Below are 25,883 nucleotides of genomic sequence, written 5' to 3'. Positions count from 1 at the left end.
GCGAGGTGGGGGAAGGGTGGGGAGCCCAGGGGTTGTGCGCGCTTCTCCCGGTTACTCACAGCTGCCTTGCTTTGCCAAGACTCTGCCCAAAGACCTTGGAGCTTTTGTTGGCTCTTCGGCAAAAGCGCCTGGTCTAACCCCAAGTAAATGTGAGCTTCTGGTGGAATCCACATGGCCTGTGGAAGAAGCCACAGGCTGGAAAGTTACAACTGTGACTGGCCAAATGAAATTGTTTACTGGTCAGATGTCACCGGGCTTCCGAACCCTCCCACACAGCCTGGTGGCGGCAGAGAGGAAGGTGAGAGGTCTAAGGGTTTTATCAGTTGAGCTACAACCCAGGGCTAAGTCAAGCTGTGGGGTGGTTAATAGTCGGGCTGGGGGGGACAGAGCGCCAGGGGATGAGGCCAGTCCCTGTTTGAATCAGGTAAGGATCCTGATGGTGTCCTTAGGTCCCATGATATAAGGTTAAATAGAGCAGTTCTCTCCCTGTCTGTCTTATCTGGAATGCCTGTTAGGGTTCAGGAAAACAGGTAAATTGCATGAACGTTGAGCTCTTACGGGAAGTAATTGACCTCACTGCCCGGAAGCTACAGTGCTTGGCACGCTGGCATGTGCTTCTCTAATCCTTTGTGTTCTCGTTATCCTGAGCAACATTCTACAAACCTTGTGTACAGTTCCTTGGGGCCAGTTTATTTCCTTCAGAGGGATCCTGGAAAGAAATGAGGAACCCGGAAAGCAAGCTATAGCCATGGAGACGGTGGTAATCCGTCCGGGCCAAGCCACACGCAGGAGGAGCCGCACTAATTGATACTCCCGGCAGCACAGGCTTCTTGTTTTAGATCCCACCGCCGATTACAAGACCTCGGAATGCCTTATCCTTCTCAGATGCCTGGGCTCTGCCCTGCTATTTGTTAGGGGACTGGTCTGTTTGTTGAAATGGATCCTGTGTTTATCCGGACCTGCCATCCTGCCCGCGTGTGCCTCCCGGGTTGGGGCTGGAGCAGGGAGCGGACAGGAGAGGGACAGCTGCGCGCCCAGCTCCGGAGAGCCCTCCCGGGCGCGCAGGACCCCGACATCGAGGAGTCCGGGTGTCGGCTTAGGGCCGGGGCCGGGGCCGCGGGCGGCTGCGAGGATGCCCGCGAGCTTCAGATTCAGTTTCTTCCACAAGGGCCTTTTGTCCCCCGGGAGCCTCTCTGCCCTGCGGAGCGCAGGGGGAGACAACTTTGTCGCTCGGTACATAGAGTGACGCCGCCAGTGCCCTCGGACGCCCGCGGCCAAGCAGCCCAGCCCACCTGACCGACCCCGACCTCCCGCGCCCCTCCCGCGCCCGCCCTCGGCCAGCCGCCCCTCCCCCGAGGCGTGGCCCCTCGCTGGGCAGCGGGGAGGGTAGCGGGAGTCGGTGGGGCCAACCGGCTCCTTCCTCCTTCCCTCCCGCTCAGGCTCCCGCGGGCCAGCCGGGGACCGCAGCCACGTCTCAAAGCCGCTCATTGTGTGCGCCCCGGGCGGGCAGCGCAGGTAGAACCGGGCGGGCGCGGGGCGCGCAGAGCCCGGCACCGGAGGGGGCGCCCCGCTGGGTGGGAGGGTCCGCCTCACTTCCCTGCCGTGGCCCCTAGTCACCCCTACCCCCTCCATCCCCTGCGTACGACCCCCCTCTCCGTCTTACTGCGGCTCCTGCGCTCTTTCCGGCAGCGGAACTCCAGGCGCCTACCAAATCTCTGGACTCCCGAGCGCGCCTCTGAGAGGCCCCTCCCCGGTGTCGCCGGGTGGCCGCTTGGGACCCAAAGGAACGGTTCAGCCCCTGCCGACTCAAGAAGAGGAACTGGGCGTGGGGTGGAACGTGGAGCAGGACGCTCGGCTGAGCCCCGCCGCGCCGGGTCCCGCGGAGACGCCAAGGTCCGGGGTAGGTTGGCTCTCCTGTTGTCCACGCGGGTGTCCCCACGCCACGGGCGGGCTTGGGCCTGGGCCCCGGGGCCCCGCAGCACAGCAGCGGGTTTCGGGATGGGCGGGCAGCTCCGGGGGCCGCTGTCCCGCGGACAAGGTGGAACCGCGGGCATCATCGCAGTCCCCGCGCTGGGCTGAAAAGTGTCGCCCCGTCACGGTCACGGCTGGGAGACCCTTTATCTCGCCAGCCTTGAGTCTCAAAGGACAGGGCTCTGAGGGGCTCTCCGGGGGCTCTCTGCACACCACGGTGGAGGAACAGAAGGCTAACGAGTGAGTTGGGGACAAGACCCCACCGCCACCCCCTGGGGCAACAGGGAGAGGCCCCTCTTGGTCTCCCAGCCGGTGGCCAGCAAATGCTGGCGCTCCTCTCTCTTCCCTCCCGTACCCCGGAGCCGGGAGCCTCTGGAGTCCCATTTATGACAACGGGCAGGCTGTGGCTAAGGAGCAGGAGGGACTTGGCTGTCCTGACGCTGAGTGAGCGAGTCCAACTTGGGGCTCCCAACTGGTGCCGTGGGGAGCCCTGGCTGTGCCCCCATCCAGGCTCCCAGCTTTTACAGCCTCCTTGTAGGCAGGGGTCAGCCAGAGGGGTGAGAGTGGCTCATGTCACCACAGGTCTGGAAGCTGAAGCCGGGGCAGGACTTGAACCCAGCCTGGCCTCAGAAGCCAGACTTCCAGCCCTTGTTGGTGGCTCTCCCGTCCTGTGTGCCTGTGCTGTCTCTGCTGGTGCTGGGGCATGGGGGCCACCTGAACTTGGCAGGACTATTGTCCTTGGGTTTTCTCTGTGAAAAGATTTTCCCTTGGAGTCATAAAATGTAATTGCTAAGATTTGGAAGGTTCCTGAACAAACGAATGCTTGTAAGTGCACTGTGTGTGCCAGGCATTGTTCTAGATGCCTTACAAATAGTAATTTGTTCAATTTTCGAATCAAGCCCATGCTTTGGGTTGTATTATTTCCTCTACTTTGTAGATTTAAAACAGAAAAAAAAAAAAAGCAGGGACAAACAGATTGAGTAACTTTTCAGTAAATGACCATGTGGGATTCATACTTTTTTTGGTTTAAGATTTTATTTATTTGAAAGGAGAGTTACATAGAGTGAGGGAGAGACAGAGAGAGGTCTTCCATCTGCTGGTTCACTACCCAAATGGCCACAATGGCCAGAGCTGAGCTGATCCAAAGCCAGGAGCCAGGAGCTTCTTCTGGGTCTCCCACACAGGTGCAGGGGCCCAAGCACTTGAGCCATCTTTTACTGCTTTCCCAGGGCCATCACAGAGAGCTGGATTGGAAGTGGAGAAGTCAGGACTCAAACCAGCGCCCATAAGGGTTGCTGGCACTGCAGACAGTGACCTAACTCGCTGTGCCACAGCACTGGCCCTGGGGTTCATACTCTTGAGTGGGTACTTAGTTCAGCTGGGAGATGGATTTGCAGGCACCTCTCTCCTGCAGTGCAAGCTGAGTGAGGCCAGCTCCACCCAGGACTCCTTCAAACCAAATAGTAGGCTCTCTACCTACTCTCTTCAGTGCGACAGACTCAATTCTGCTTCTTGTCATGTAGCTCAAGAGAGGTGCAGAACCAGAGTTTTCTGGGTCATGATAATAGCATTAACAATAACTTCTCAATAGCACCTAATGTTCAGTCTTTATTGAAATGTCTGGTTACCTCTAGGATAGCTTCTTTTTTTATTTTTATTTTTTTAAATTTTATTTATTTGAAAGAGTTACAGAGAGAGGTAGACCCAGAAAGCGAGAGAGGTCTTCCATCCACTGATTCACTCCCCCATATGGCCACAACGGCCAGAGCTGAGCTGATCCGAAGCCAGGAGCTTCTTCTGAGTCTCCCACGCAGGTGCGGGGGCCTAAGGACTTAGGCCATCTTTCATTGCTTTCCCAGGCCATAGCAGAGAGCTGGATTGGAAGTGGAGCAGCCAGGACACGAACAGGCACCCAATATGGGATGCCAGAGCTGCAGCCTGGGGCTTTAACCCGCTGCGCCACAGCGCTGGTACCTAGGATAGCTTCTTGCAGTTGATTGGTTCTCACTGGCATCCAAATGAAGTCCACGTGTTGCCTTTGACTGCTTCAGTGTTTGTGAGGTATTTTTTTCCAAAATAATCCATACCTTTTTCTTTTTATGTCATTGACTTGGTAAGAATAGTTTACTCATTGAGAATAATTAAATTAAAGTATTAATGAAAGGAAACCAGAGAACATTCTGGATTATCCCTGTAGTAAGAGGACCCTGTCCATGTCTGGGGCAACCAAGGGGGACGTGTGGATTGCGTGATCCCGGCCTCCCGGCCTGAGTGTATTGCCTCCGAGAAGAGCAGGGAACCCCGCACACTGCAGCCCTCCAGCTCTGGTTTTGTGACTTTCAGCAGGCTGCATGCTGAGCAGTGCACTTTGAGCACCCCCAACACTCAAGACCTGGAAAAGCGGCTCACGCCTTCATAGCTGCTCCTCTGTCCTCTTTTTTTTTTTTTTTTTTTTTTTTTTAAGATTTGTTTTATTCATTTGAGTTACAGAGAGAGAGAGGAAGAGGAGAGACACACACACACACACAGAGAGAGATCTCCCATTCACTGGTTCACTCCCCAAATGGCTACATCAGCCAGGACTGGGCCATGCCAAAGCCAAGCACCAGGAGCTTCATCTGGGTCTCCCACATGGGTGCAGGGGTCCCAAGGATTTGGGACATCTTCCACAGCCTTCCAAGGCCATTAGCAGTGAGCTAGATCAGAAGTGGAACAGCCAGGACTCAAACCAGCGCCCACAGGGGATGCTGGTGTTGCAGGCCTCCGCTCATCTGTTCTGAAATGCCCCAGGGTGGCCCTGAGCCAGGGAGCCCCGAGGTGTCTTTCCCAAACTCATTTGAGTTCATTTCCCGATGAATTCTTGAAGGCAGATGTGTCTCCTCCAGCAGCATCTGGGCTGTGGATGCCACGCAGCTGCAGCACAGGACTGGCAGGGTGACAGCAGATGTGGCCAAGGCTTGGGGGCCTGCCACGTCTTCGGCCACATCAGGCCATGACCACAGGTGTGGGGTGGAGGGTGGGCTGGGGGCCTTGACGTGTTTTGCTGTCTGGGAGCTGGTTATCTATCCCCTGCCCGGGGCCTTCTCTGGCCCCATGGGTATTTGGCTCAGCTGGGAGATGGGTTTGCAGGCACCTGTCTCCCTGCGGTGAAAACTGAGGGCAGGCATACTCCATCTATGCCTCCTTTCACTAGCTGAAAAGAACCGACATTATGATTATCAAAATAATACAAGTCTATTGTAGACCATCTGGAAAATCCAGCAAAGTGCTAAGAAAAAAGATTTCCTGGAACATGGCCATAGGAATATAAGCATCCATTGTCAGTGTGCAAACTTTCACACTTCTTTGTCCATGTCCTTGCGTGTGCTTTTTAGTAACAGATTGATTGAGATATAATTCATAAACCTTAAAGTTCATACTTTTAAAACTGTACAATGCAGTGGCTGTGGTATAGTCAATGTTGTATGTCAGTCACCATCAGGTTCACACATCTTGAACCTTTTTTTTTAAGATTTATTTTTTATTTATTTGAAAGGCAGAGTTAGAGAGAGAGAGAGAGACAGACAGACAGAATGAGACAGATCTTCCATCTGCTAGTTCACAACCCAAATGGCCACAAGGGCCAAAGCTGTGTCAGGCTGAAGCCTGGAGCCAGGAGCTTCATCCGGGTCTCCCACATGGGTGCAGAGGCCCAAGCACTTGGACCATCTTCCACTGCTTTCCCAGGCTCATTGGCAAGGAGCTGGATCAGAAGCGGAGTGGCCAGTCTTGAACCAGTGCCCATGTGGGATGCTGGTGTGGCAGGTAGTGGCTTTACCTGCTGTGCCACAACAGTGGCCGCATCTATCTTGAACATTGCATATATCACTACTTCAGTCATTCTTGTTGCTGGAAAACATTATACTGTGTGGGGATACTCTGTTGTGTTTATCCGTTTATCGTGAATGCCTAGGTATTTGGAATGTTTCTGCTTGTTGACTTTTGAGATGGAAGGTGCTGTGGGAATGGCAAACAGATTTCCATGTGGCTGTACATTCCCAGTTCTCTGGAATGTATACCTAGCAGTGAGACTGCGGTCACGTGGTCTGTTATGCCGAATCTTTGGAGGAACGGCCCAGCCGCTTTCCACAGCAACTGCCCCACCTCACGTTCCCACCAGCAGTGTGTGATGGCTCCAGTTTCTCTGCTTTCTCAGTAGTATTTGTTTTTAATTTTTTTATTTCCTAACATTTTTATTACAGTCATTCTAGTAGATGGGAAATAACGTGTTACTGTGATTTCAGCTTGCATTTCCCTAGTGAGTACAAAACATCATAGTCCTTTTGAGTACTCATGGGCTGTTTCTTTTGGAGAAATGTCTGCTCAAGTCCTTTGCCCTTCTTACAAATATGATTGTTTATTGTTGAGGTTTTTTTTAAAGATTTGTTTATTTATTTGAAAGTCAGAGTTACAGAGAGAGAGAGAGAAATCTTCCATCTGCTGGTTTACTCCCCAATTAGCCACAACAGCTGGAGCTGTGTCGATCTGAAGCCAGGAGCCAGGAGCTTCCTCTGGGTCTTCCCACATGGGTGCAGGGGCCCAAGGAGTAGGGCCACTTCTACTGCTTTCCCAGGCCATGGCAGAGAGCTGGATCAGAAGAGGAGCAACTGGGTCTCCAACCGGTGCTCATATGGGATGCCGGCACTGCAGGTGACAGCTTTACCCACTATGCCACAGAGCCGGCCCCTATTATTGAGTTCTAAGAGCTCTTTACAGATTCAAGACACAAGTCCTTTCCACATATATGATTTGTAACTATTTTCTCATCCGTAGGTGTTCTTTGGTGTCTGTGTATGTTTAACATGATTGGTATGATACCATACATGCATTTTTCTGTAAGTTTTGTTACTTCTCTTTTTCCACTTGTCCCTGTGCAGTTAAAACTCTAAAGTTAACTGCCGGATTCAAACTCAGATCCACCTGCTTGTGTGCATCCCTGAGGCGAGTCCTTAACCTTTGCAGCTCTCAGGCTCCTCATCTGTATAACAGAGGTCATCATCAGGTCCCCTTCAAATGGCTGCTGCGAGGATCAACTCTGAAAGTGGCAGGAAAAGGCTTGGTGCGTAGGACGCCCTCAGTGTATGGTATTGGCTCCGGGGCTCCTTGGTCCTGACCCACCAGAAACTCTCATCTTCCTCTTTTCTTCCTCCTTGCTTTTATTTTTTCCCATTTTCCTTTTCTCTTCCCTTCCTCCTCTTCTCTCCTCTTTCCTCGCCTCCTTTTCAGCATTCTCTCTGTGGAATGCCCTGGGCTCCATCAGAGCCGGTTTGCACACTGGAGGCCTTTATGCCCGGAGTCCACTGATTGCCTGTCCGGGATTCCTGAACAGGGATGGCCTCCAGATGACACCAAACAGAGAAATCAGAGCCTGGGATCTGTACTTGTGATTGCATTTCACTGCAGGGCTGGGCTGGGCTGGCAACAGGGGCACTGCCAAGTCAGGTTGGACAGAGAGCGAGTGCCGCCTGCAGAACGGGCTTTCTGAGCTGCAGCTACAGCAAACCATCCTTTGCCCTGGTCTTGCTCCTCCCGCCTGAATATCAGGTAGAGCAATCACTCCTTCCTGTCGCTCTCGGGCCAAGACGTGGTAAGGAATGCTCCAAAGACACACTCAGAAGAAAGAAACAGGCAATAAGGGGGTTATTCGCCCTTGGATTTGGATCACCGAGTATCTGATTTCAATTGTGTCGCTCCCCCTCTTCGTGGAGGAACGACACAGGACCCTGCGCTGTTCTTTCGTCTGCTCGGCCCTCCCCGGGTTTGCTGCTGGTTCTTCCCGGGTTGGCTACTATCCCTTCCACCTCCGTGGAAGGGCAGTTCCCCCTGGCCACATTCCCCACTTCCACAGGGGAGCGGCACACCACCGGCCGGCTCTCTCGGGGGGCTGCACAGGTGTCCCCCTTAGATGTTCCCCTTAGATGTTCCTGGTGCATGCCGTCTCTCTCCTCCTTTATAGTCCTCCTCCGCCAATCCCAACTCGGCTGCCCACACGCCGAGCACGCTGCTCTCCTCCAATCAGGAGCAAGTCCTACAGTTTATTGGTTGAACTGGAGGCAGCTGTGCAGAAGCTGTTTACTTCTCTCCCAGCGCCATATTGTGGGAGAGCAGATGCATAGAATAAGTCTTAATTCCAGTAACTCAGTCTAGTCCGGATTGCTCCCCACAAATTGGAAAGGCAGAGAGACTGAGACAGGCAGAGAGAGAAATCTCCCATCTGCTGGTTCATTTCCGCAAATGCCCGCAACAGCCAGGGCTGAACCAGGTCAAAGCCAGGAGCCTGGAACTCATTCTGGGTCTCCCACATGGGTGGCAGGGACCCAAGGACTTGAGCTGCCTCCCAGGGTGCACATTAGCAGGAAACTGAAATTGAAAGTGAAACCAGGATTCAAACCCAGGCACTCTGATAACGGCAGGTGGACATCTCCAGCAGCCTTAGCCACTGGGCAATTGCCCTGTCCCTAGCTAATACGTATTAATGTCATCTCCTCCTTTGGTCTTCAGGCTATTTCCTGATGTGCTATGTACTGTCCTATTCAGTCAAGGTTCTTTTTTATTTAAAAAAAGGAATGCACCCATGTTCCACTTTTTTTTAATTATTATTTAAAAGACCAAGCACTCCCACCCAGTTAGGGTGCCCACTCCCTAAGTGCCCACAACAGCTGTGGCTGGGCCAGGCCAAAGCTCAGAGTCAAGAACTCAACCCAGGTCCCCCATTTGGGTGGGAGGGACCCAACTAGCTGAGTAATCATTGGTGCCACCCAGGATCTACATTAGCAGGAAGCTGGAATTGGGAGATGGACTGAGATACTATGATACAGGATATGGGACAGTTACCCTGAGGTACAGCGCACATCAGAAAGAGCACAAATCATACAGTTACATAGCTTGATGGCTTTTCACTAACTGATTACGATTAATGCAGTTAACACCTTCGTCAATTCACAGCACAACCAACCCCTCTGATGCTTTGTCTATGTTCCTTTCTGGTTCTACCCACGCACCAGTAGGGTATACACTGTCCAATCAGAGCTCTTGGTTATAAGTGGCAGAAACTCGACCTGCACTGGCTGGTGCAGAATGGAATGCTTTCGCCAGCTGGGAGTTGATGGGTGAATCCTGCACAGCTGGGGTCAAATGCTCAGACGATGCTCTGTATTCTCAACTCTTCCAGCTTCTCTTCTGAGCTGGCTTTATTCTCAGTTTTCTTCTCTTGCTGCTCCAAAAATCTGGGATTGCAGTTGGTCACATGTCTCATTTCTTCTTTTTTAAAAAAGATTTATTCATTCATTTATTTATTTGAAAGGCAGGATTACAGAGAGGTAGAGGCAGAGAGAGGGAGAGAGAAAAAGAGAGAGAGAGAGAGAGAGGGAGGGAGAGAGAGAGGTCTTCCACCTGCTGGTTCACTCCCCAGACGGCCACAATGGATGGAGCTGTGCTGATCTGAAGCCAGGAGCCGGGAGCTTCTTCTGGGTCTCCCACCAGAGTTCAGGGGCCCAACTGCTTTCCCAGGCCACAGCAGAGAGCTGGATCAGAAGTAGAGCAACCCAGACTTGAACTGGGGCCGATATGGGATGCTGGTACTGCAGGTGGCAGCTTTACCTGCTACGCCACAGCACCAGCCCCACATGTCCCATTTCTTTTTTTTTTTCTTTTTTTTTTTTTTTTGACAGGCAGAGTGGACAGTGAGAGAGAGCAACAGAGAGAAAGGTCTTCCTTTGCCGTTGGTTCACCCTCCAATGGCCGCTGCGGCTGGCATGCTGCGGCCGGCGCACCGCGCTGATCCGAAGGCAGGAGCCAGGTGCTTCTCCTGGTCTCCCACGGGGTGCAGGGCCCAAGCACTTGGGCCATCCTCCACTGCCTTCCAGGGCCACAGCAGAGAGCTGGCCTGGAAGAGGGGCAACCGGGAAAGAATCTGGCACCCCAACTGGGACTAGAACCTGGTGTGCTGGCGCCGCAAGGTGGAGGATTAGCCTATTGAGCCACGGCGCTAGCCCACATGTCCCATTTCTAAGCCAGTAGCTCTGTAGCTTGGGTGCTGGAGGAAGACTGGGGTAAGAATGGGAATATGGGGGCTGGCAGAGGACAACCCAAGTTTTTGTGTCCCTGCACCCACGTGGGAGACCTGGAGGAAGCTCCTGACTCCTGGATTTGGCTTGGCTCAGCCTTGGCCATTGGGACCATTTGGGGAATGAACCAACGGATGAAAGATTCTCTCTCTGTCTCCCTCTCTGTTAACTCTGCCTTTCAAATAAATCATTAAAAAAAAAAAAAAAAAAAAAAAAAAAAAAAGGAAATCTGCAGATGAGCCACTCTTTGGACCACCAGAGGGCAATGGATCTGCTTTGAGTGAGGGAGGGATATTTCCCCAGGGGAAAAATCTGGAGGCCATTTTTGGAAGGGGGAAGGACCGGTACTGAGTGGACATAAATAACCCTGAACAGAGCACCTGTGCAGTGCTGAGCCCCACACCGGCTGCCGAGAGAGACACAAATGAGGCACCTGGAGGGAAAGCTGGAATGGTCCCTGCTGGGAGTCAGGGCTGGGCCCTCCCAGCAGAGGAGGGGAGCCGGGAGCTTGTTCGATCAACAGCGATGAAGCATTCCTGCTCATGGGAAGCATGGACCGCTAGATGGGAATTCCGGCTGGGAAGCCGGAAGGAGGATGGCATGGTCAGACTTGTGGTTTCAGCAGCTCTGGTGCAAGGCAGGTTGGAAGGAGGCGCATTGTGGGATTTTGCCAGAATCCAGGAGAGAAGTGTGCATGCCAGGTCCAGCATAACCCTCTGTGCCCGGATGTCCATCTGGCCCCAGGCCCTTCTCATGACTGTGTCTTCAACGCCCCCAGCTAGGTTGTAGGCCCCACCAGGTTAAGGGCTTTGGCATAGGTCATCCACTCTCTTATCTGTCCCTGATTTTCCATTGTTTATCCTCCTTTGTTCTGCTTTCTATGTAATCTCAATTTTATCTTTTGTTTTGTTTATTTTTTGCTTTTGTTTTTAAAGATTTATTTATTTATTTGAAAGTTAGAGAGGAGAGGCAGAGATGGTTCACTCCACAATTGGTCACAATGGCTAGAGCTGCGCTGATCCAAAGCCTGGAGCCAGGAGCTTCTTCCAGGTCTCCCATGTGGGTGCAGGGACCCAAGGACTTCGGCCATCTTCTACTGCTTTCCCAGGCCATAGCAGAGAGCTGGATCAGGAGAGGAGCAGCTGGGACTAGAACCGGCACCCATATGGGATGCCGGCGTTTCAAGCCAGTGCATTAACCCACTGCACCACAGCACCAGCCCCTCAATTTTATCTTTCAACCTTTTATTATGATTTTAATATCTAAGGTGATTGGGCCAGTGCCATGGCTCACTTGGTTAATCTTCCACCTGCGGCGCCAGCATCCCATACGGGTTCCAGGTTCTAGTCCCAATTGCTCCTCTTCCAGTCCAGCTCTCTGCTGTGGCCCGGGAGGGCAGTGGAGGATGGCCCAAGTCCTTGGGCCCTGCACCCGCATGGGAGACCAGGAGAAGCACCTGGCTCCTGGCTTCGGATCGGCGTAGCGCTGGCCGTGGTAGCCATTTGGGGAATGAACCAACGGAAGGAAGACCTTTCTCTCTGTCTCTTTCTCTCACTGTCTATAACTCTACCTGTCAAATTAAAAAAATATATATATATATATATATCTCTAAGGTGACTGAACTCTAAGACAAACAAAGCTTCATCACACGAAAGGACATATGCTTTTAGTTCATCACGTACTTTGGCTCTGAGCTATTTTATAAAAATCATATGAGGTATCATTTGAGAAGAAAGTGTATAAGGACCTGTGTGTGTGTGTGTGTGTGTGTAGGGAGGATTAGTCCTTATCTTTTACTGTAGGATGTCACTAGGCAAATACCATATATTGTTACAGTGATAAGCTAAGCCTTAGCCTCCCCTGGAAATAGAAAGGTAATTAACAGGAGAAACTGCTCATGGATTTGAGAGTAGTTGCTCCTGGGGAACAGGATTCCGGAGCAGGAAGATGACTTCCGGAAACTGTTTGACCTTTTGAATTTCCTGCATTTATATATTCTTTGTTTTTTATTTTTATTATTATTTTTTTTTATTTTTTTACAGGCAGAGTGGACAGTGAGAGAGAGAGACAGAGAGAAAGGTCTTCCTTTGCCGTTGGTTCACCCTCCAATGGCCGCCGCGGCCAGCGCGCTGCAGCCAGCGCACCGCGCTGATCCGATGGCAGGAGCCAGGTGCTTCTCCTGGTCTCCCATGGGGTGCAGGGCCCAAGCACTTGGGCCATCCTCCACTGCACTCCCGGGCCACAGCAGAGAGCTGGCCTGGAAGAGGGGCAACCGGGACAGAATCCGGCGCCCCAACCGGGACTAGAACCCGGTGTGCCGGCGCCACTAGGCGGAGGATTAGCCTAGTGAGCCGCGGCGCTGGCCTCTTTGTTTTTATTTTTTAAATGAGTAATGAGTCAAAATTCAAAAGGTGCAAGGAAGGGCCTATCATGAAATGTTGATATCCGACTCCTTCTCTGTTCAGGGGAAATCAGCACTATCACTTTTTTTTAAGATGACCTGAGTAAAGAAAAAGATTACCTGGTAAACTTTAAAAAGAGAGAGATTTATTTATTTGTATGAAAGGCAGAGTTATAGAGAGACAGGGAGAGACACAGCCAGAGAGGTCTTCCATCCACTGGTTCCCTCACCAAATGACTGCAACAGCTGGAGCTGGGCCAATCTGAAGCCGGGAACCTGGAGCTTCATCCATGTCTTCCATGTGAGTGCAGGGGCCCAAGCACTTGGGCCATCTTCTGCTGCTTTCCCAGGCCCACTAGCAGGGAGCTGGATCGGAAATGAAGCAGCTGGGACTCGAACCGGTGTCCATATGGGATGCCAGCGCTGCAGGTGGCAGCTTACCTGCCACACCACAGTGCTGCCCCAAGAGAAATTTCAATTTCATCTTTGGCCTCTTGGCCTTCAGACCCTCTCTCCTTACCCAGAATATAGGATTATTTTCTTTTAAATTTATTTGTTAATGTTTATATGATTATTTTCATCACTAGTATTATCGCTGTCAGAGACTTGGTGGAAAGTGGAGGCATGACTGCCTCTGGGGAGGGTTTGGGGAGGGTCTTCAGGACGGGGGCATCACTTCCTTTTTCCTGATTGGTCCTTGAGTTCTGGTGTGGGGCTTCGTCGGCCCAGAGGGTGGGGCTCCCTCTCAAGTCCACCATATCCTTACCTGCCTGTGATCTGTATATATTTCCCTTTCCAAAAATTAAACCTATCTGTACCTCCAAAAAAGAAAGAATGTGTGGGGGAGGGGATGGGCTTCCAGGATGGGAGACTTCTTCCTGGCCAAAGGCTTAGGCATGAGACTTACCCCAGCCCCTGACCCAGGGGGTCTGGCCCTTTGATTTAAACTCCTGCCCTGGCCTGTGCTAGCTGGAGATTCATGTCTCTGAGCTGCTTTGCTTCAGGGAAAACATCCAGGGATGATGTCTATGGCCTAGGGATACTGGAAAAATTAAATACGACCATAAAGATAAAAGTGCATGTTGCACCGCCTCTCTTACATGTTCTTCCTTTGAAGTCTCAGGCAAACTCTGGGCTTCTTATCAGGGACCCTCAGCCAGGACCTGCCCGGCAAAGGATGTTTCAGTCTCCTTCCTAGTTCTTGAGTTCTGATAACAGGATCAAAGGACAGACCGTGTAGCGTGTGAGTCACGCAAGACGACCTCTGCCTTTCCTGGAACACAGGGACAAACACCTTGGCCCGGGCCCGAGATCCTCGCCTCCTGGACGAAGGCTGTGCTCCCCAGAGCAGCTGTGTAAGGGCCAAAGTGGCGGGGTCCTTCTGGCTGTACAGAGTGCTTGGACGGGAGAGGCCACAGCCTGCCATCAGAGGTGCCGGGAGCTTGGGGCCAGGAGTCCTGGACTTGGTCCCAGCTTCCCTGCTATCTCCGCAAGTCCCGAGTCCTTCACCCCAAACACTGAGGTCATAAACCCCCCATAGGGAGGGCACAAAGCATCTGGCACTTGTGTGATTTGTGTCTGCGAGTATGAGCTGGCCTTCCTCTTTGGTGCGCTGTTCTCAGCGGAGCCCGCCACCCATGGGAGGAGTGTTGAGAACAGGCGCAGGGTAGTTGGGTGAGCACTCTCCCTGTCTCCCAAGTCTTCCAGGAGTGGATGTGGGACCCAGGGGGCAGCTCTGGGGCCAGCAGGTGGCAGAGCTGTTGGGCGTCCTCCACCCAGTTGTGCAGCTCCTAGATGAGGGGGGAGAACAGGGGTGGGATCTGCTCACAGTCACAACCGCAGCTTCTCTCGGTGGTGACGCGAGCAGGGGATGGGGCAGGTCGGGTGAGAGTGCTGCAGAAGCAAGAAGGAAGCATCTAGGCCCCTCCCTTTGAAGTTATCCAGCCTTGAGAGCACTGCGAGGGCAGCAGGTGCACAGAGCAGGGGATTCTGGGACCTCAGGCATGGGCGCTGGGCTGAGTGTTCCCTCCACCATACAGGACAAGTAAATTTTGTTAAGATTATTTATTTATTTATTTATTTATTTATTTATTGGACAGGCAGAGGGGATAGAGAGAGACAGTGAGAAAGGTCTTCCTTTTTCCGTTGGTTCACCCTCCAATGGCCGCCACAGCTGGCGCGCTGCAGCCGGCGCATCGCGCTGATCCGATGTCAGGAGCCAGGTGCTTCTCCTGGTCTCCCATGGGGTGCAGGGCCCAAGGACCTGGGCCATCCTCCACTGCACTCCCGGGCCACAGCAGACAGCTGGCCTGGAAGAGGGGCAACCGGGACAGAATCCGGCACCCCGACCGGGACTAGAACCCGGTGTGCCGGCGCCACAAGGCGGAGGATTAGCCTATTGAGCCACGGCGCTGGCCCTTTAAGATTACTTATTTTAAGGGCAGAAAGAGAGAAAGAGAAAGAGAATATGAATATTTCATCTGCTGGTTCACTCCCCAAACGGCCACAACAAGCAGAGCCGGGCTAATCCAAAGCCAGGAGCTTCTTCAGGGTCTCTCCCATGTGGGTGCAGGGGCCCAAGCACTTGGGGCATCTTCTACTGCCTTCCCAGGCGCTTTAGAAAGGGGCTGCATCTGGCCGGCGCTGCAGCTCGCTAGGCTAATCCTCCGCCTTGTGGCGTCGGCACACCGGGTTCTAGTCCCGGTCGGGGCGCCGGATTCTGTCCCGGTTGCCCCTCTTCCAGGTTGCCCCTCTTCCAGGCCAGTTCTCTGCTGTGGCCAGGGAGTGCAGTGGAGGATGGCCCAAGTGCTTGGGCCCTGCACCCCATGGGAGACCAGGATAAGTACCTGGCTCCTGGCTTCGGATCAGCGCAGTGCACTGGCCGCAGCGCGCCGGCTGCGGCGGCCATTGGAGGGTGAACCAACGGCAAAGGAAGACCTTTCTCTCTGTCTCTCTCACTGTCCACTCTGCCTGTCAAAAAAAAAAAAGGGGGGGGGGCCGCATCTGAAGTGGAGCAGCCAGGACTCGAACTGGCGCCCATATGGGATCCCAGCGCAGCAGGCAGAGGCTTAGCCTTCTATGCCACTTGATCGGCCCCATGTTTGATGTTCTTAAGATCCACTAAGGGGCGTAGGGATTTTCCAGGGCTGGAGGTAGGCCTGGGAGATGCTGGGATTCCTAGAGTAGGTGACCTCAGTGTTCTCATGGGCAGACACCTCTCAGGGGGAGGAGTGCCCCACTGTACTGACAAAGCTCAACCCTAAAAAGGCAACAGTGATGTGGGGCCTGTGTGTGCTGCTTCCCTGAACCCACTCCCTATCGGCGTCTGCAGCATCATCCTCACCACAACCTGAAAGGGGTTAAATGCTGCCGTCCGCATTCCGTACAGAAGGACGTGCAGACCTGGACAGGTCAGGTCCTTGCCCCGGGCCTCCTGGCTCTTACGTGGCTGCGCTGGCTCTTAGCCCTGTCTCCTCCATCCGGCAGCAGAGCCCCTCAGCTCACAGGCTTTTGCAAGTCCGCCCAGCTCAGGACAGGGCTGCTGTGCGCCTGTCCCGGGGACATTGCTGTTTACAGCACTGTTTCCCCTCGGGGCTCTGATCCAGTCTTTCTCCTGCCTTCTCAGACTCGGTGGACCCTCCAGGCATCCCCCATGGGTTTGTGACCAGCGTCGCTCGCCCAGCAGCACTGGACAGTGGTGAGTGTCCTGGAGGGGAGGGTCCGGCAGCCGCCAGGGTGCTTTCTCTCCGCTCTCACCTCTGTGCTGCTTTGGCCCCCCGCGCCCCCTCACCTGGTCTCTTGGGTCAAGTGCGCCAGCCCCAGGAGGATACTCCTGAGTCTGTCCTGCCCTCAGCTCTGCACGCCCTGTATCTTGTATCAGCCTGCTTTTCATGACCTTAACTAAAATGCCTGAAAGGAGTTTGGGGGGGGGGAGCTTGTTTCGTCTTACAGTTTGAGGCTACAGGCTCAGGCGACCCCACAGCCTGGCATCTGGTGATGGCTGGTTACGGTGGGTACGGTGGCAGTGATCACGCCGTGACACAGGAGGGAGAGAGCATCTCTGCCACCGCTTCTCTCAAGAGCCACCCCCCGCAGGGCATGGCGGCAATGACCCACAGACCCCCATCCAGCCCCACCTCTGCCCTTGATCCGTCAATCCTTATCACTATAACTCCAGAGTTTAAACAGCTGCATCGGTTTTGGAGAGACAAATCCTCAACCCATAACACTTCCCAAGAGTGATGGTAACAGTTGGTCTCTTTGTCTTTTTTTTTTTTTTTTCATTTTTATTTAATTTTACTTTATCTGAAACAGAGACAGAGATAGAAGCATCTTCCATCTGCTGGTTCACTCCCAAGATGTCCACAAGAGCCAGGGCTGGGCCAGACTGAAGCCAGGAGCTCAGAATCCCATCTGGGTCTCCCACACAGGTGGCAGGGACCCAGCCATTGAGCCACATCTGCTGCCTCCCAGGGTGTGCATTGCCCGGCAGCTGGCTCAGAAGAGGAGGGGCCAGGGCTGGAACCAAGCGCTCACGATGGCACGTGGGCAAGCGCTCCGTGATGGCATGCGGGCGTCGCAAGCAGTGTCTTGACTGCTGCACCAGACACTCACCCCTCTTTGCTAATTTTTAATAACAAAGTCATAGCTGCTTGTTTTAAAAAAATCACACAGGGGAGGCATTTGGTACAGAGGTTTCGAGCACCCCAGGGGACGCCCACATCGTGTTCAAGATCGCCTCACTCCAGTCCCAGCTCCTGCACTTCCAGTCCTACCTTCCTTCCAGTGTGCACCCTGGGAGGCACAGCCCGGATCGCAAGTGCTCTGATCGCTGCCACCCACATAGGAGACTTCTGCTGGGCCCCGTCTGGGCTGTTGTGGGTATCTGGGAAGTGAACCAGTGGATGGAAGAGCTCCCTCTCTCTCCATCTTTAAAATAAATAAGCAGTTATAATAAATAAGTAAATAAATAAAATAACCATGCGGTGCAGGAGCACACTGTGTAGAAGGTCAAGTCCTCAGTTACGTAAGTTAGTGCGTGCTCCCAGATCCCGTGAGCCAGGTACCGGCATCATCCCCCTTTCACGGACAGGTAAACTGAGTCACAGAGATTCACTGTTTGGTCCAAGATCACAACGGAGGAAGCGGCAGAGCCAGGATCCACATCTGAGGGGGCCAGGTGTTACTCTGACACGCGCCAAATCACCATCGAGCCCTTTGGCTCAGCGACCTGGAAGCGTCTCCCTCAAACAGAAGGCGGAATTCTCAGAGTAGCAGCTCCGTCTTCAGACAGAGCAAGTAGGCAGGTGGCTGAAGACACTGACTTCCCGCGCCATTCCGCGTGTGGGCCAAGGCTCCTGTGTTCACGCCGCGTGCCCGGGAAAGCCCCCGGCTGAGGCCCCGTCGGGCCCGGTGTTCCAGCCCCCGGGCAGTGGTCGGCGCCCCTGACCTGTGCTCTCTTCCTGCAGGCCCCCGGCCGGCGGCATGTGGCTGCCGCGCGTCTCCAGCACGGCCGTCACGGCTCTGCTGCTGGCGCAGACCTTCCTCCTGCTCTTCCTGGTCTCGCGACCCCCGGGGCAGCGGCCGGCGGCAGGGGGCGAGGAGCGCGTGCACGTGCTAGTGCTGTCCTCGTGGCGCTCGGGCTCGTCCTTCGTGGGCCAGCTCTTCAGCCAGCACCCCGACGTCTTCTACCTGATGGAGCCCGCGTGGCACGTGTGGGCCGCCCTGTCGCAGGGCAGCGCGCCGGCGCTGCACATGGCCGTGCGCGACCTGGTGCGCTCCGTCTTCCTGTGCGACATGGACGTGTTTGACGCCTACCTGCCCTGGCGCCGCAACCTGTCGGACCTCTTCCAGTGGGCGGTGAGCCGCGCGCTGTGCTCGCCGCCCGCCTGCAGCGCTTTCCCGCGCGGCGCCATCAGCAGCGAGGCGGTGTGCAAGCCGCTGTGCGCGCGGCGGCCCTTCAGTCTGGCGCAGGAGGCCTGCCGCTCCTACAGCCACGTGGTGCTCAAGGAGGTGCGCTTCTTCAACCTGCAGGTACTCTACCCGCTGCTCAGCGACCCCGCGCTCAACCTGCACATCGTGCACCTGGTGCGCGACCCGCGCGCCGTGCTGCGCTCCCGGGAGCAGACGGCCAAGGCGCTGGCCCGGGACAACGGCATCGTGCTGGGCACCAATGGCACGTGGGTGGAGGCCGACCCGGGCCTGCGCGTGGTGCGCGAGGTGTGCCGCAGCCACGTGCGCATCGCCGAGGCCGCCACGCGCAAGCCGCCGCCCTTCCTGCGCGGCCGCTACCGCCTGGTGCGCTTCGAGGACCTGGCGCGGGAGCCGCTGGCGGAGATCCGCGCGCTCTACGCCTTCACCGGCCTGAGGCTCACGCCGCAGCTCGAGGCCTGGATCCACAACATCACGCACGGGTCGGGCCCCGGCGCGCGCCGCGAGGCCTTCAAGACCACGTCCAGGGACGCGCTCAACGTCTCGCAGGCCTGGCGCCACGCACTTCCCTTCGCCAAGATCCGGCGCGTGCAGGAGCTGTGCGCCGGCGCCCTGCAGCTGCTGGGCTACCGGCCCGTGTTCTCCGAGGAGGAGCAGCGAGACCTCACCCTGGACCTGGTGCTGCCGCGCGGCCCGCACAGCTTCAGCTGGGCGTCGTCCACCGCGGCACGCCCGGGGCCGTAGTGGAAGGGCTGGGAGGCCAGGGTCAGAGGGAGAGGAGGTCGGAACGCAGGGAAGCAGCCAGCTGGCAGGGGCCAGGACGGAGCACAGGGGTCTCTCCTGTAGTAGGAAGTTCCGAGTCCCCACACGCCAACTTTCTCCCGCCGGTGTTTGGCGTGGCTTTCAGACTGTGTCGGAGCTGGGGGGCCGGCAGGTGAGCTCCTCACGGAAAGCGAACGGGAGAGTATATCGGCACCTGCTCAGTCGCCTCATTTCCCGTAGACTCCACCCTGGGAAGGAGGGGTCCAGCCCTGGTGGGGAGCTGAGGGGCGCTGTGGAGTGCTGGCTTCTGAAGTTTGTAGGTCACACCTGTACACACCCTGGACTCTGTCCCCCCGGCACCACACTCCATCAAGGCTGTGTCCTCAGCGAGACACCAGACACGATGCTTAGTGGCTGGTGGTCTCCCATCGGCCTCTCTCTGCCTCCCCTCCTAGGTTCCCACTCACCCTCATCATCCTGCCCGGGGAAAGTGAACCTTCGAGTTGTCCTGACTGGAAAGAGCCTAACTCTAAAAATAAAAGGTAATGACTAACCTGAGCAGTACAAATCACAGTATACACACTGTAAAGTTTTCTTTGTGTAATTTTTTCAGATTTATTTTATTTAAAAGGCAGAGTTGTAGAGAGAGGAGAGACAGAGACAGAGAATATGAATCTTCCATTCACTGGTTCACTCCCCCAAATGACTGCAATGGCCGAAGCCAGGGGCCCAGAGCTTCTTCTGGGTCTCCCAGAAGAGTGCAGGGGCCCACGCACTTGCCCGCCTTCCACTGCTTTCCCAGGCACATTAACAGGGAGCTGGATCGCCAGTGGAGCAGCAGCGTCTCCCACCAGTGCCTATATGGGATGCCAGCATTCCAGGCAGAGGCTTGGCCTGCTGTGCACAATGTCTCTCTATTTGAGAGACAGAAAGACAGAGGAGGGAGAATTTTGTTCCATTAGCTCACTCCCCCAAATATCTCCAGTGGCCTGTGGACCAAATCCAGGACAGGAGAAGGCAATGCAAGTCTCCCACATGGTTGGCAGGGACCCAACTACTTGAGCCATCACTGCTGCGTCCCACCAGCAGGAAGCTGGAATCAGGGGCAGAGCTGGGACTCAAACCCAGGTCCTCTGATAGGGGATGGGGGCTTCTTAACCCCAAGGCCAAACACCTGCTCCAGAGTGGCAAGTTTAGCCAGCCAAACTCCAGAGTGAAGGGGCTTGTCCAGGGTCACACCGTGGGACGGAGGAGGAGGAAGAGGGATTTTGCTGTGGGGCTGCCGTGGGGAGAAGGCGTATCAGGCTGGCAGAGACCTGGATGGAGACCTCAGCGTGGACGTGGCTTTAGGTTTCCGGGGCAAGGAGGATGTGGCATTTTCTTCTTTCCTTGGAGGGGACGGAGGTACAGTGTCCTTGAAGCCAAAGCTTCGGGGCGCCTCCCTTGACGACCTTGGGGTTCGAGAAGCTGGGTCTGTCCCTGCTGACAGCAGCTTGTGCAGGTATTTAGAGCTCCAAATTTATTAATGGGAACTCTGTGGCTTAGAAATGGCCTTTATCTGTTCGGACTGCTCTAACAAAACACCTTAGACTGCATAAATCATAAGCAATGGAAATTGATGAAATTGATTTCTCACACTTCTGGAGGCTGGGGGATCCAAGACCAAGGCCCCAGCAGTGTCTGGTGAGAAGCTGCTTCCTCATAGACGGTGCCTGCGAGCTCTGCCCTCACCAAGGGCAGCTCTCCGGGCCAGTTTTTTTTTTTTTTTTTTTTTTTTTTTTTTGACAGGCAGAGTGGACAGTGAGAGAGAGACAGAGAGAAAGGTCTTCCTTTGGCGCACCGCGCTGATCCAATGGCAGGAGCCAGGTGCTTCTCCTGGTCTCCCATGGGGTGCAGGGCCCAAGCACCTGGGCCATCCTCCACTGCACTCCCTGGCCACAGCAGAGGGCTGGCCTGGAAGAGGGGCAACCGGGACAGAATCCGGCGCCCCGACCAGGACTAGAACCTGGTGTGCTGGTGCCGCTAGGCGGAGGATTAGCCTAGTGAGCCGCAGCGCCAGCCCTCCGGGCCGGTTTTACAAGAGCACTGACCCCACAGCACGAGGGCCTCACTCTGTGGATGCATCTAATTAGTCCCAAAGCCCTCACCCCCTAATACCATCAACCTTGTGGAGTTAGGATTTCAACATCCAAATTTTCTAGAGACAGACATTTAGACCATAGCAGAAAGGCTCAAGTCACCCAGTTTAATACACGCACTAGGATTCAAACTCACATCGTTGACTGCAACGCTAATGGTCCCTACACGTGAACCACACTGGGGATGCAGATGCGCCACAGCGACGGGCCACACTGGATCACTTGCCCCTGACAATGACACGGGTTGCAAGGGACCATAGAGTCAACCTGGCATTTGGCTGTGAACACCTCAAGAACCAGATGTGAAGGGACATGGCGGCCACTTACTGGGGCATTTGGACCCCTGCTGCTTGCACTTTCTTGCCTGCATGCCCCTCCCCAGCCTACTCTGTGGTGGCCACCAGGGATAAAAGCAAGCAACCTACTGGCCGCTCCTGGAAGGCGTTGACGGTCAAGTGCAAGTATCAGCCAAGGGTCCCAGTCCATGCAGCACATTTAGCCAAAGAAGGATGAGCAAGTGGTTCATGATGCCAGAGGCTAGGATCGGGGGTGCTGCTCCCTGGTGGGAGCTTTGATGAGGGCTCAGAGCCTGGGAGGGGCATCTCACAGGTTTCACTTGCTCCTACTCAGGTCACAGATTGACCACAATGAGTGGCTTCTCTGTCTACGTCTTTTGCTCTGTGACTCCCACCATGCCAGGCAGTCTTGACTGGCCCCTTAATTTGGGGCAGCCCTGGGCTCTGTGCACCTCGGACACTACAGGCAAGCCTTGGGGAACCCAGGCGGCTCTGCCTCACATCCAGCACCTGGGGCAAGCCTCAGGATGAGTCTCCTGGCACACTGGACTCCAGGGATCCTTGAGGTAGGACTCCGATCAGGTTCAGGACAGACAGAGGCTGGCCTGGCTGACTGGAAACCACAAAGTCAAGGTAGAGCTCGGGGGAGGCAGATACAAGACACGGGCCTTGTGGCTGTGCAAGGCCGCAGTCATGACACAAAGGCCATGTCGCTGACCACTGCTCGGTCCTGGTAGGGGCAGAACTTTCTAGGTTGGAGCGAGCATGGCTGTGTTGATGGCCACAACTGATGGCTCTCTGTAGCCACCCTTTGCTGTTGACCCCAGCTGCAGCCATCAGCAGTGGAGGCTGTGTCCCCACCTCTGGATCTGGGCTGGACTTTATGACTTGCTTTGGCCCGGAGAACATAGCTCAGGGGCCAGTGTGGCAGCTTCTCTGGGCTAGGTCTTGTAGGGAAGGCAACAGTCTCTTTGTACCCACCTTAGGGTTTCAACCTGTGCTCTTTAACCAGATGGCCAGAGAAAGTAAGCTGGCGATGCCAGCAGTAAGAAATCCTGGGAAGTGGCAGTGACAAGTAACTCAAAGCCGTGGCTTTGCCCGCCAGCTTACACAGCATCTTTGAGGAGAACAATACGTTTACAGAGAAAGGAGCGGGCGGAGCAAAGTGGTTTTAGGCTTTTAAGGGTGGGAAGCCGTGCAAGGTGAATCTATGAGAGGACATTAGCGGAGAAAAGCTTGTCTGCAGATTCCCCTGGGGTCCTCTCTGGGGCTGATGAGATTTAGCGATGCCTGCAGCAAAGGAGAATTTATATCCTACCTCTAGACAGACGAGGGGGAGGGCGGAGACAGCTTTCCTGGCGTTGGCGACTTCTTAATCGCCTTCGGTGGAACATGATGTTTATGTCAAAGAGGCCCATTTTGGGGTGACACAACCTGATTTCCTTCAACCTCAAGAGAGGCTGCATGCTTGCCCATCTCTTGGGACCCCTGCCTGTGACAGGGAAACAAACACAGCAGCTGTTTCATCGAGCTGTCCCCTCCAGGCTGACCCCGAGCAGCCAGCCTCTCACCAGCCCGGAGACCAATGGGCACCTGCCACTCTGCCACGTTCTCCTGGCCAGAGCAAGTCACAGGGCCGGCCCGGACTCAGATGGAGAAATGGCCTCCAGCTCTTGAGAGGAGGTGCAGTGCTTTGTTTTTCGAAAGAATCAACTCTGCTTCATGTGTTTTATTTTGTTGTCCGTTCTTCCACAGACTTCGAGTTTCAGCTTTGTAGAGGATAGATGTTCCAGCCTCCACTGACATAACTACCTAATATTTAAATCAACCAATACCATACCTAGAAAGACAAGTAAGTCTCATGAATAACACATATTTTAAGACAAAAAAGTAATGTGTTTCTTAACTCCCAGAACATAATATATCAGTAGAATTTTAAAAACGAAATTAAAAGAAACAGGTAGGGACCAGTGCTGTGGCGTAGTGGGTAAAGCCACCGCCTTCAGTGCTGGCATCCCATATGGGCGCCAGTTTGAGTTCCAGCTGCTCCACTTCGGATCTAGCTCTCTGCTATGGCCTGGGAAAGCAGTGGAAGATGACCCAAGTCCTTGGGCCCCTGCTCCCACATGAGACATGGAAGAAACTCCTGGCTTCAGATCGGCACAGCTCTGGCCGTTGCACTGGGGAGTGAACCAGTGGATGGAAGACCGACCTCTCTCTCTCTCTCTCTCTCTCTCTGCCTCTTGCTGGCTCTCTGTAGCTCTGCCTTTAAAATAAATAAATAAATCTTTTAAAAAAACAAACAAAAAAGCAACAACTAAAAATCATTTTAGCCATAATATTCTGCTTACCTCTATACTATGATTTTAACATGTAATCAATATAAAAATTAATGATACATCTTAGTCTTCAAAATCCAGTGAGTGTGCCACACTGACAGCAGGTCTCCATTCAGACCAGCCTTATTTCTGGCACTCAGTGGCCACAAGTGGCTGGTGACTGTATTGGACAGTGCAGGGTTGACACTCCATTCTTGTTCCTTTCTTAAAACATTTTTATTTGTTTATTTAAGAGGCAGAGAGACAGAGACACACATACAGAGTTCCCATCCTCTGATGACTCCCCAAATGCCCACGATGGACCCTAGCTGAGCCCCAAGCCAGGAGCCAGAAACTCAATCTGGGTCTTTCATGTGGGTGGCAGGAGCCGGGTTATTGAGTCATCACCTGCAGCACCCCAGAGTCTGCACTAGCAGCTCCAGGAAGCTGGGGTTAGGAACTAGAGCCTGGAGTCGCATCCGACACTCTGGTGTGGGACGTACATAACTTAACTGCTGGGCCAAATGCTCGCCCCCTGTCATTGCATTTTTAAACCCTCCTTGCCTTAGGATATTTCTATATCCAAATCTCACTAGAGTGGACTACTGGAGAGGAGCACTCCACTTCATGTCTCCACACTTTGGAAGCACAAAGAACCCACAGAAGTTTGCCTGTGCGATTGCTTCTATGCCTTCAAATTCCGAGCCACTCTCAGCCTTTAGCCTATGTGAGAAGAAAGTCAGACATAGAGACTTCCCATCACATAGCCCAGAGCACGTGCTGCGTGGGCAGAACTTGTCTTCTCTCTCGGTTACCGACATTCAGATAACATTGACCACTTCTCCGCGTCTGTTTCTTGTGCATGGATCCATGAGAATCTTGCCACAGCTCAGGGAAGAATTGTTCCTCCCGATTTAAGAGATCAGTTGCGAGTTTCCATGTGTCAGCCCAGTGCCAGGCCCCAGGGACACAATCGGGGACATGGCTGCTGTGGGAGACCCTGCATCAATCATCCCACAGATAAGCATGCACTTGATAAGTGTTGATTGTGCCTTCAGAAAACAGGGGTGATGGCGGAGGGCAACGCACTGTAGAACGGGGAGGCAAGCAAGCTCTCTCTGCAGGGAAACCATTGGTTTGAACAAATGACGATGAACGGGAGTTAATCAAGCGCAGGACAAAGAGGCAGAGGCAGAGAACAACAGCACGAACGGGGTCTTGACGCAGGAAGCCTGCACTCTCCTTTAGAACAGAAAGGTTTCTTGGCAAAGCAAGAGACTTGATCCTGGGAGTCCAGGCTCATGTGTTAGAAAAAGACCCGAGGAGGTGGCCCAGTTGTGTCTGTAAAATTCCTAAAAGTAGAATTGCTGGGCTGAAGAGTCTCCATGTTCCAGATAGGAATCTGCCAAAGCACTCTCAAAGCAAGAGAACTCTCTGGGACAGGGTCAGGAATGCTGTTCACCCGCTCTTGCCAAATGCTCCCCCAGCCAACACCACCTGCACGTGGCTAAATCGATGGCTTTCATTTTTACTTAGCTTATGAGTGAAGAGTGGTATTTTCCTGTTCCTAAATTTGCATTTATTCAATTCCTAGGGCAGTTGGGCATCTTTTCATGTTTATTAATCACCTGCATTCCTTTCTCTTTATTCAAGGACATTGGCCATTTTTCTGTTCAGTTACTGATCCCTTTTTTGATTATGCTTTACTATTTTAGTTTCTCTACTCTCATTTGTTTTTGAACCCACTGTAGGGTGTTTTCTCTGTAAAACTTCTTTTTTAAAAAAATTGTATTTATTGAAATGTAACTGATAGATGATATCCACATATATTTAGTGTGTAGAATTTAATTCATTTGGGTATATGCATACACCTGTAAAATCGGGTCACACAATCATCCCCAAAGGTTTTGCCCTAATTATTATAGCATTAAATGCATTAAATGTGAATTATTTCCTTCTGG

General features: G+C 53.7%; 1 protein-coding gene across 2 annotated transcripts; it reads left to right on the top strand.

Moving 5' to 3' along the window:
- Nucleotides 1–66: 66 nt before the first annotated feature.
- CHST6 (carbohydrate sulfotransferase 6) lies at nucleotides 67–25,883 on the top strand. 2 transcript variants are annotated; one of them, XR_007920042.2, is made up of 5 exons: nucleotides 67–1,515; nucleotides 1,690–1,900; nucleotides 16,103–16,174; nucleotides 17,946–19,712; nucleotides 23,360–25,883. XR_007920042.2 is itself a non-coding variant. In XM_051847297.2 (4 exons), exon 4 carries the CDS (start codon nucleotides 17,962–17,964, stop codon nucleotides 19,150–19,152), a length of 1,191 nt encoding a protein of 396 aa, XP_051703257.2. In that variant the 5' UTR covers nucleotides 67–1,515; nucleotides 1,690–1,900; nucleotides 16,103–16,174; nucleotides 17,946–17,961; the 3' UTR covers nucleotides 19,153–25,883. The 2 variants fall into 2 exon arrangements, 1 of the variants encoding a protein (XP_051703257.2); XM_051847297.2 differs by having other exon boundaries at nucleotides 17,946–25,883.

This window comes from Oryctolagus cuniculus, chromosome 18, assembly GCF_964237555.1.
Source record: "Oryctolagus cuniculus chromosome 18, mOryCun1.1, whole genome shotgun sequence".
Taxonomy (NCBI): Eukaryota; Metazoa; Chordata; class Mammalia; order Lagomorpha; family Leporidae; genus Oryctolagus; species Oryctolagus cuniculus.
Note: the sequence above shows the minus strand (reverse complement) of the source record. Positions and strands in the feature narration are given on the sequence as shown.

Excerpts from the sequence above, each read along its gene's own strand:
- CHST6 (XM_051847297.2), top strand. The coding sequence starts at position 17,962 with ATGTGGCTGCCGCGCGTCTCCAGCACGGCCGTCACGGCTCTGCTGCTG.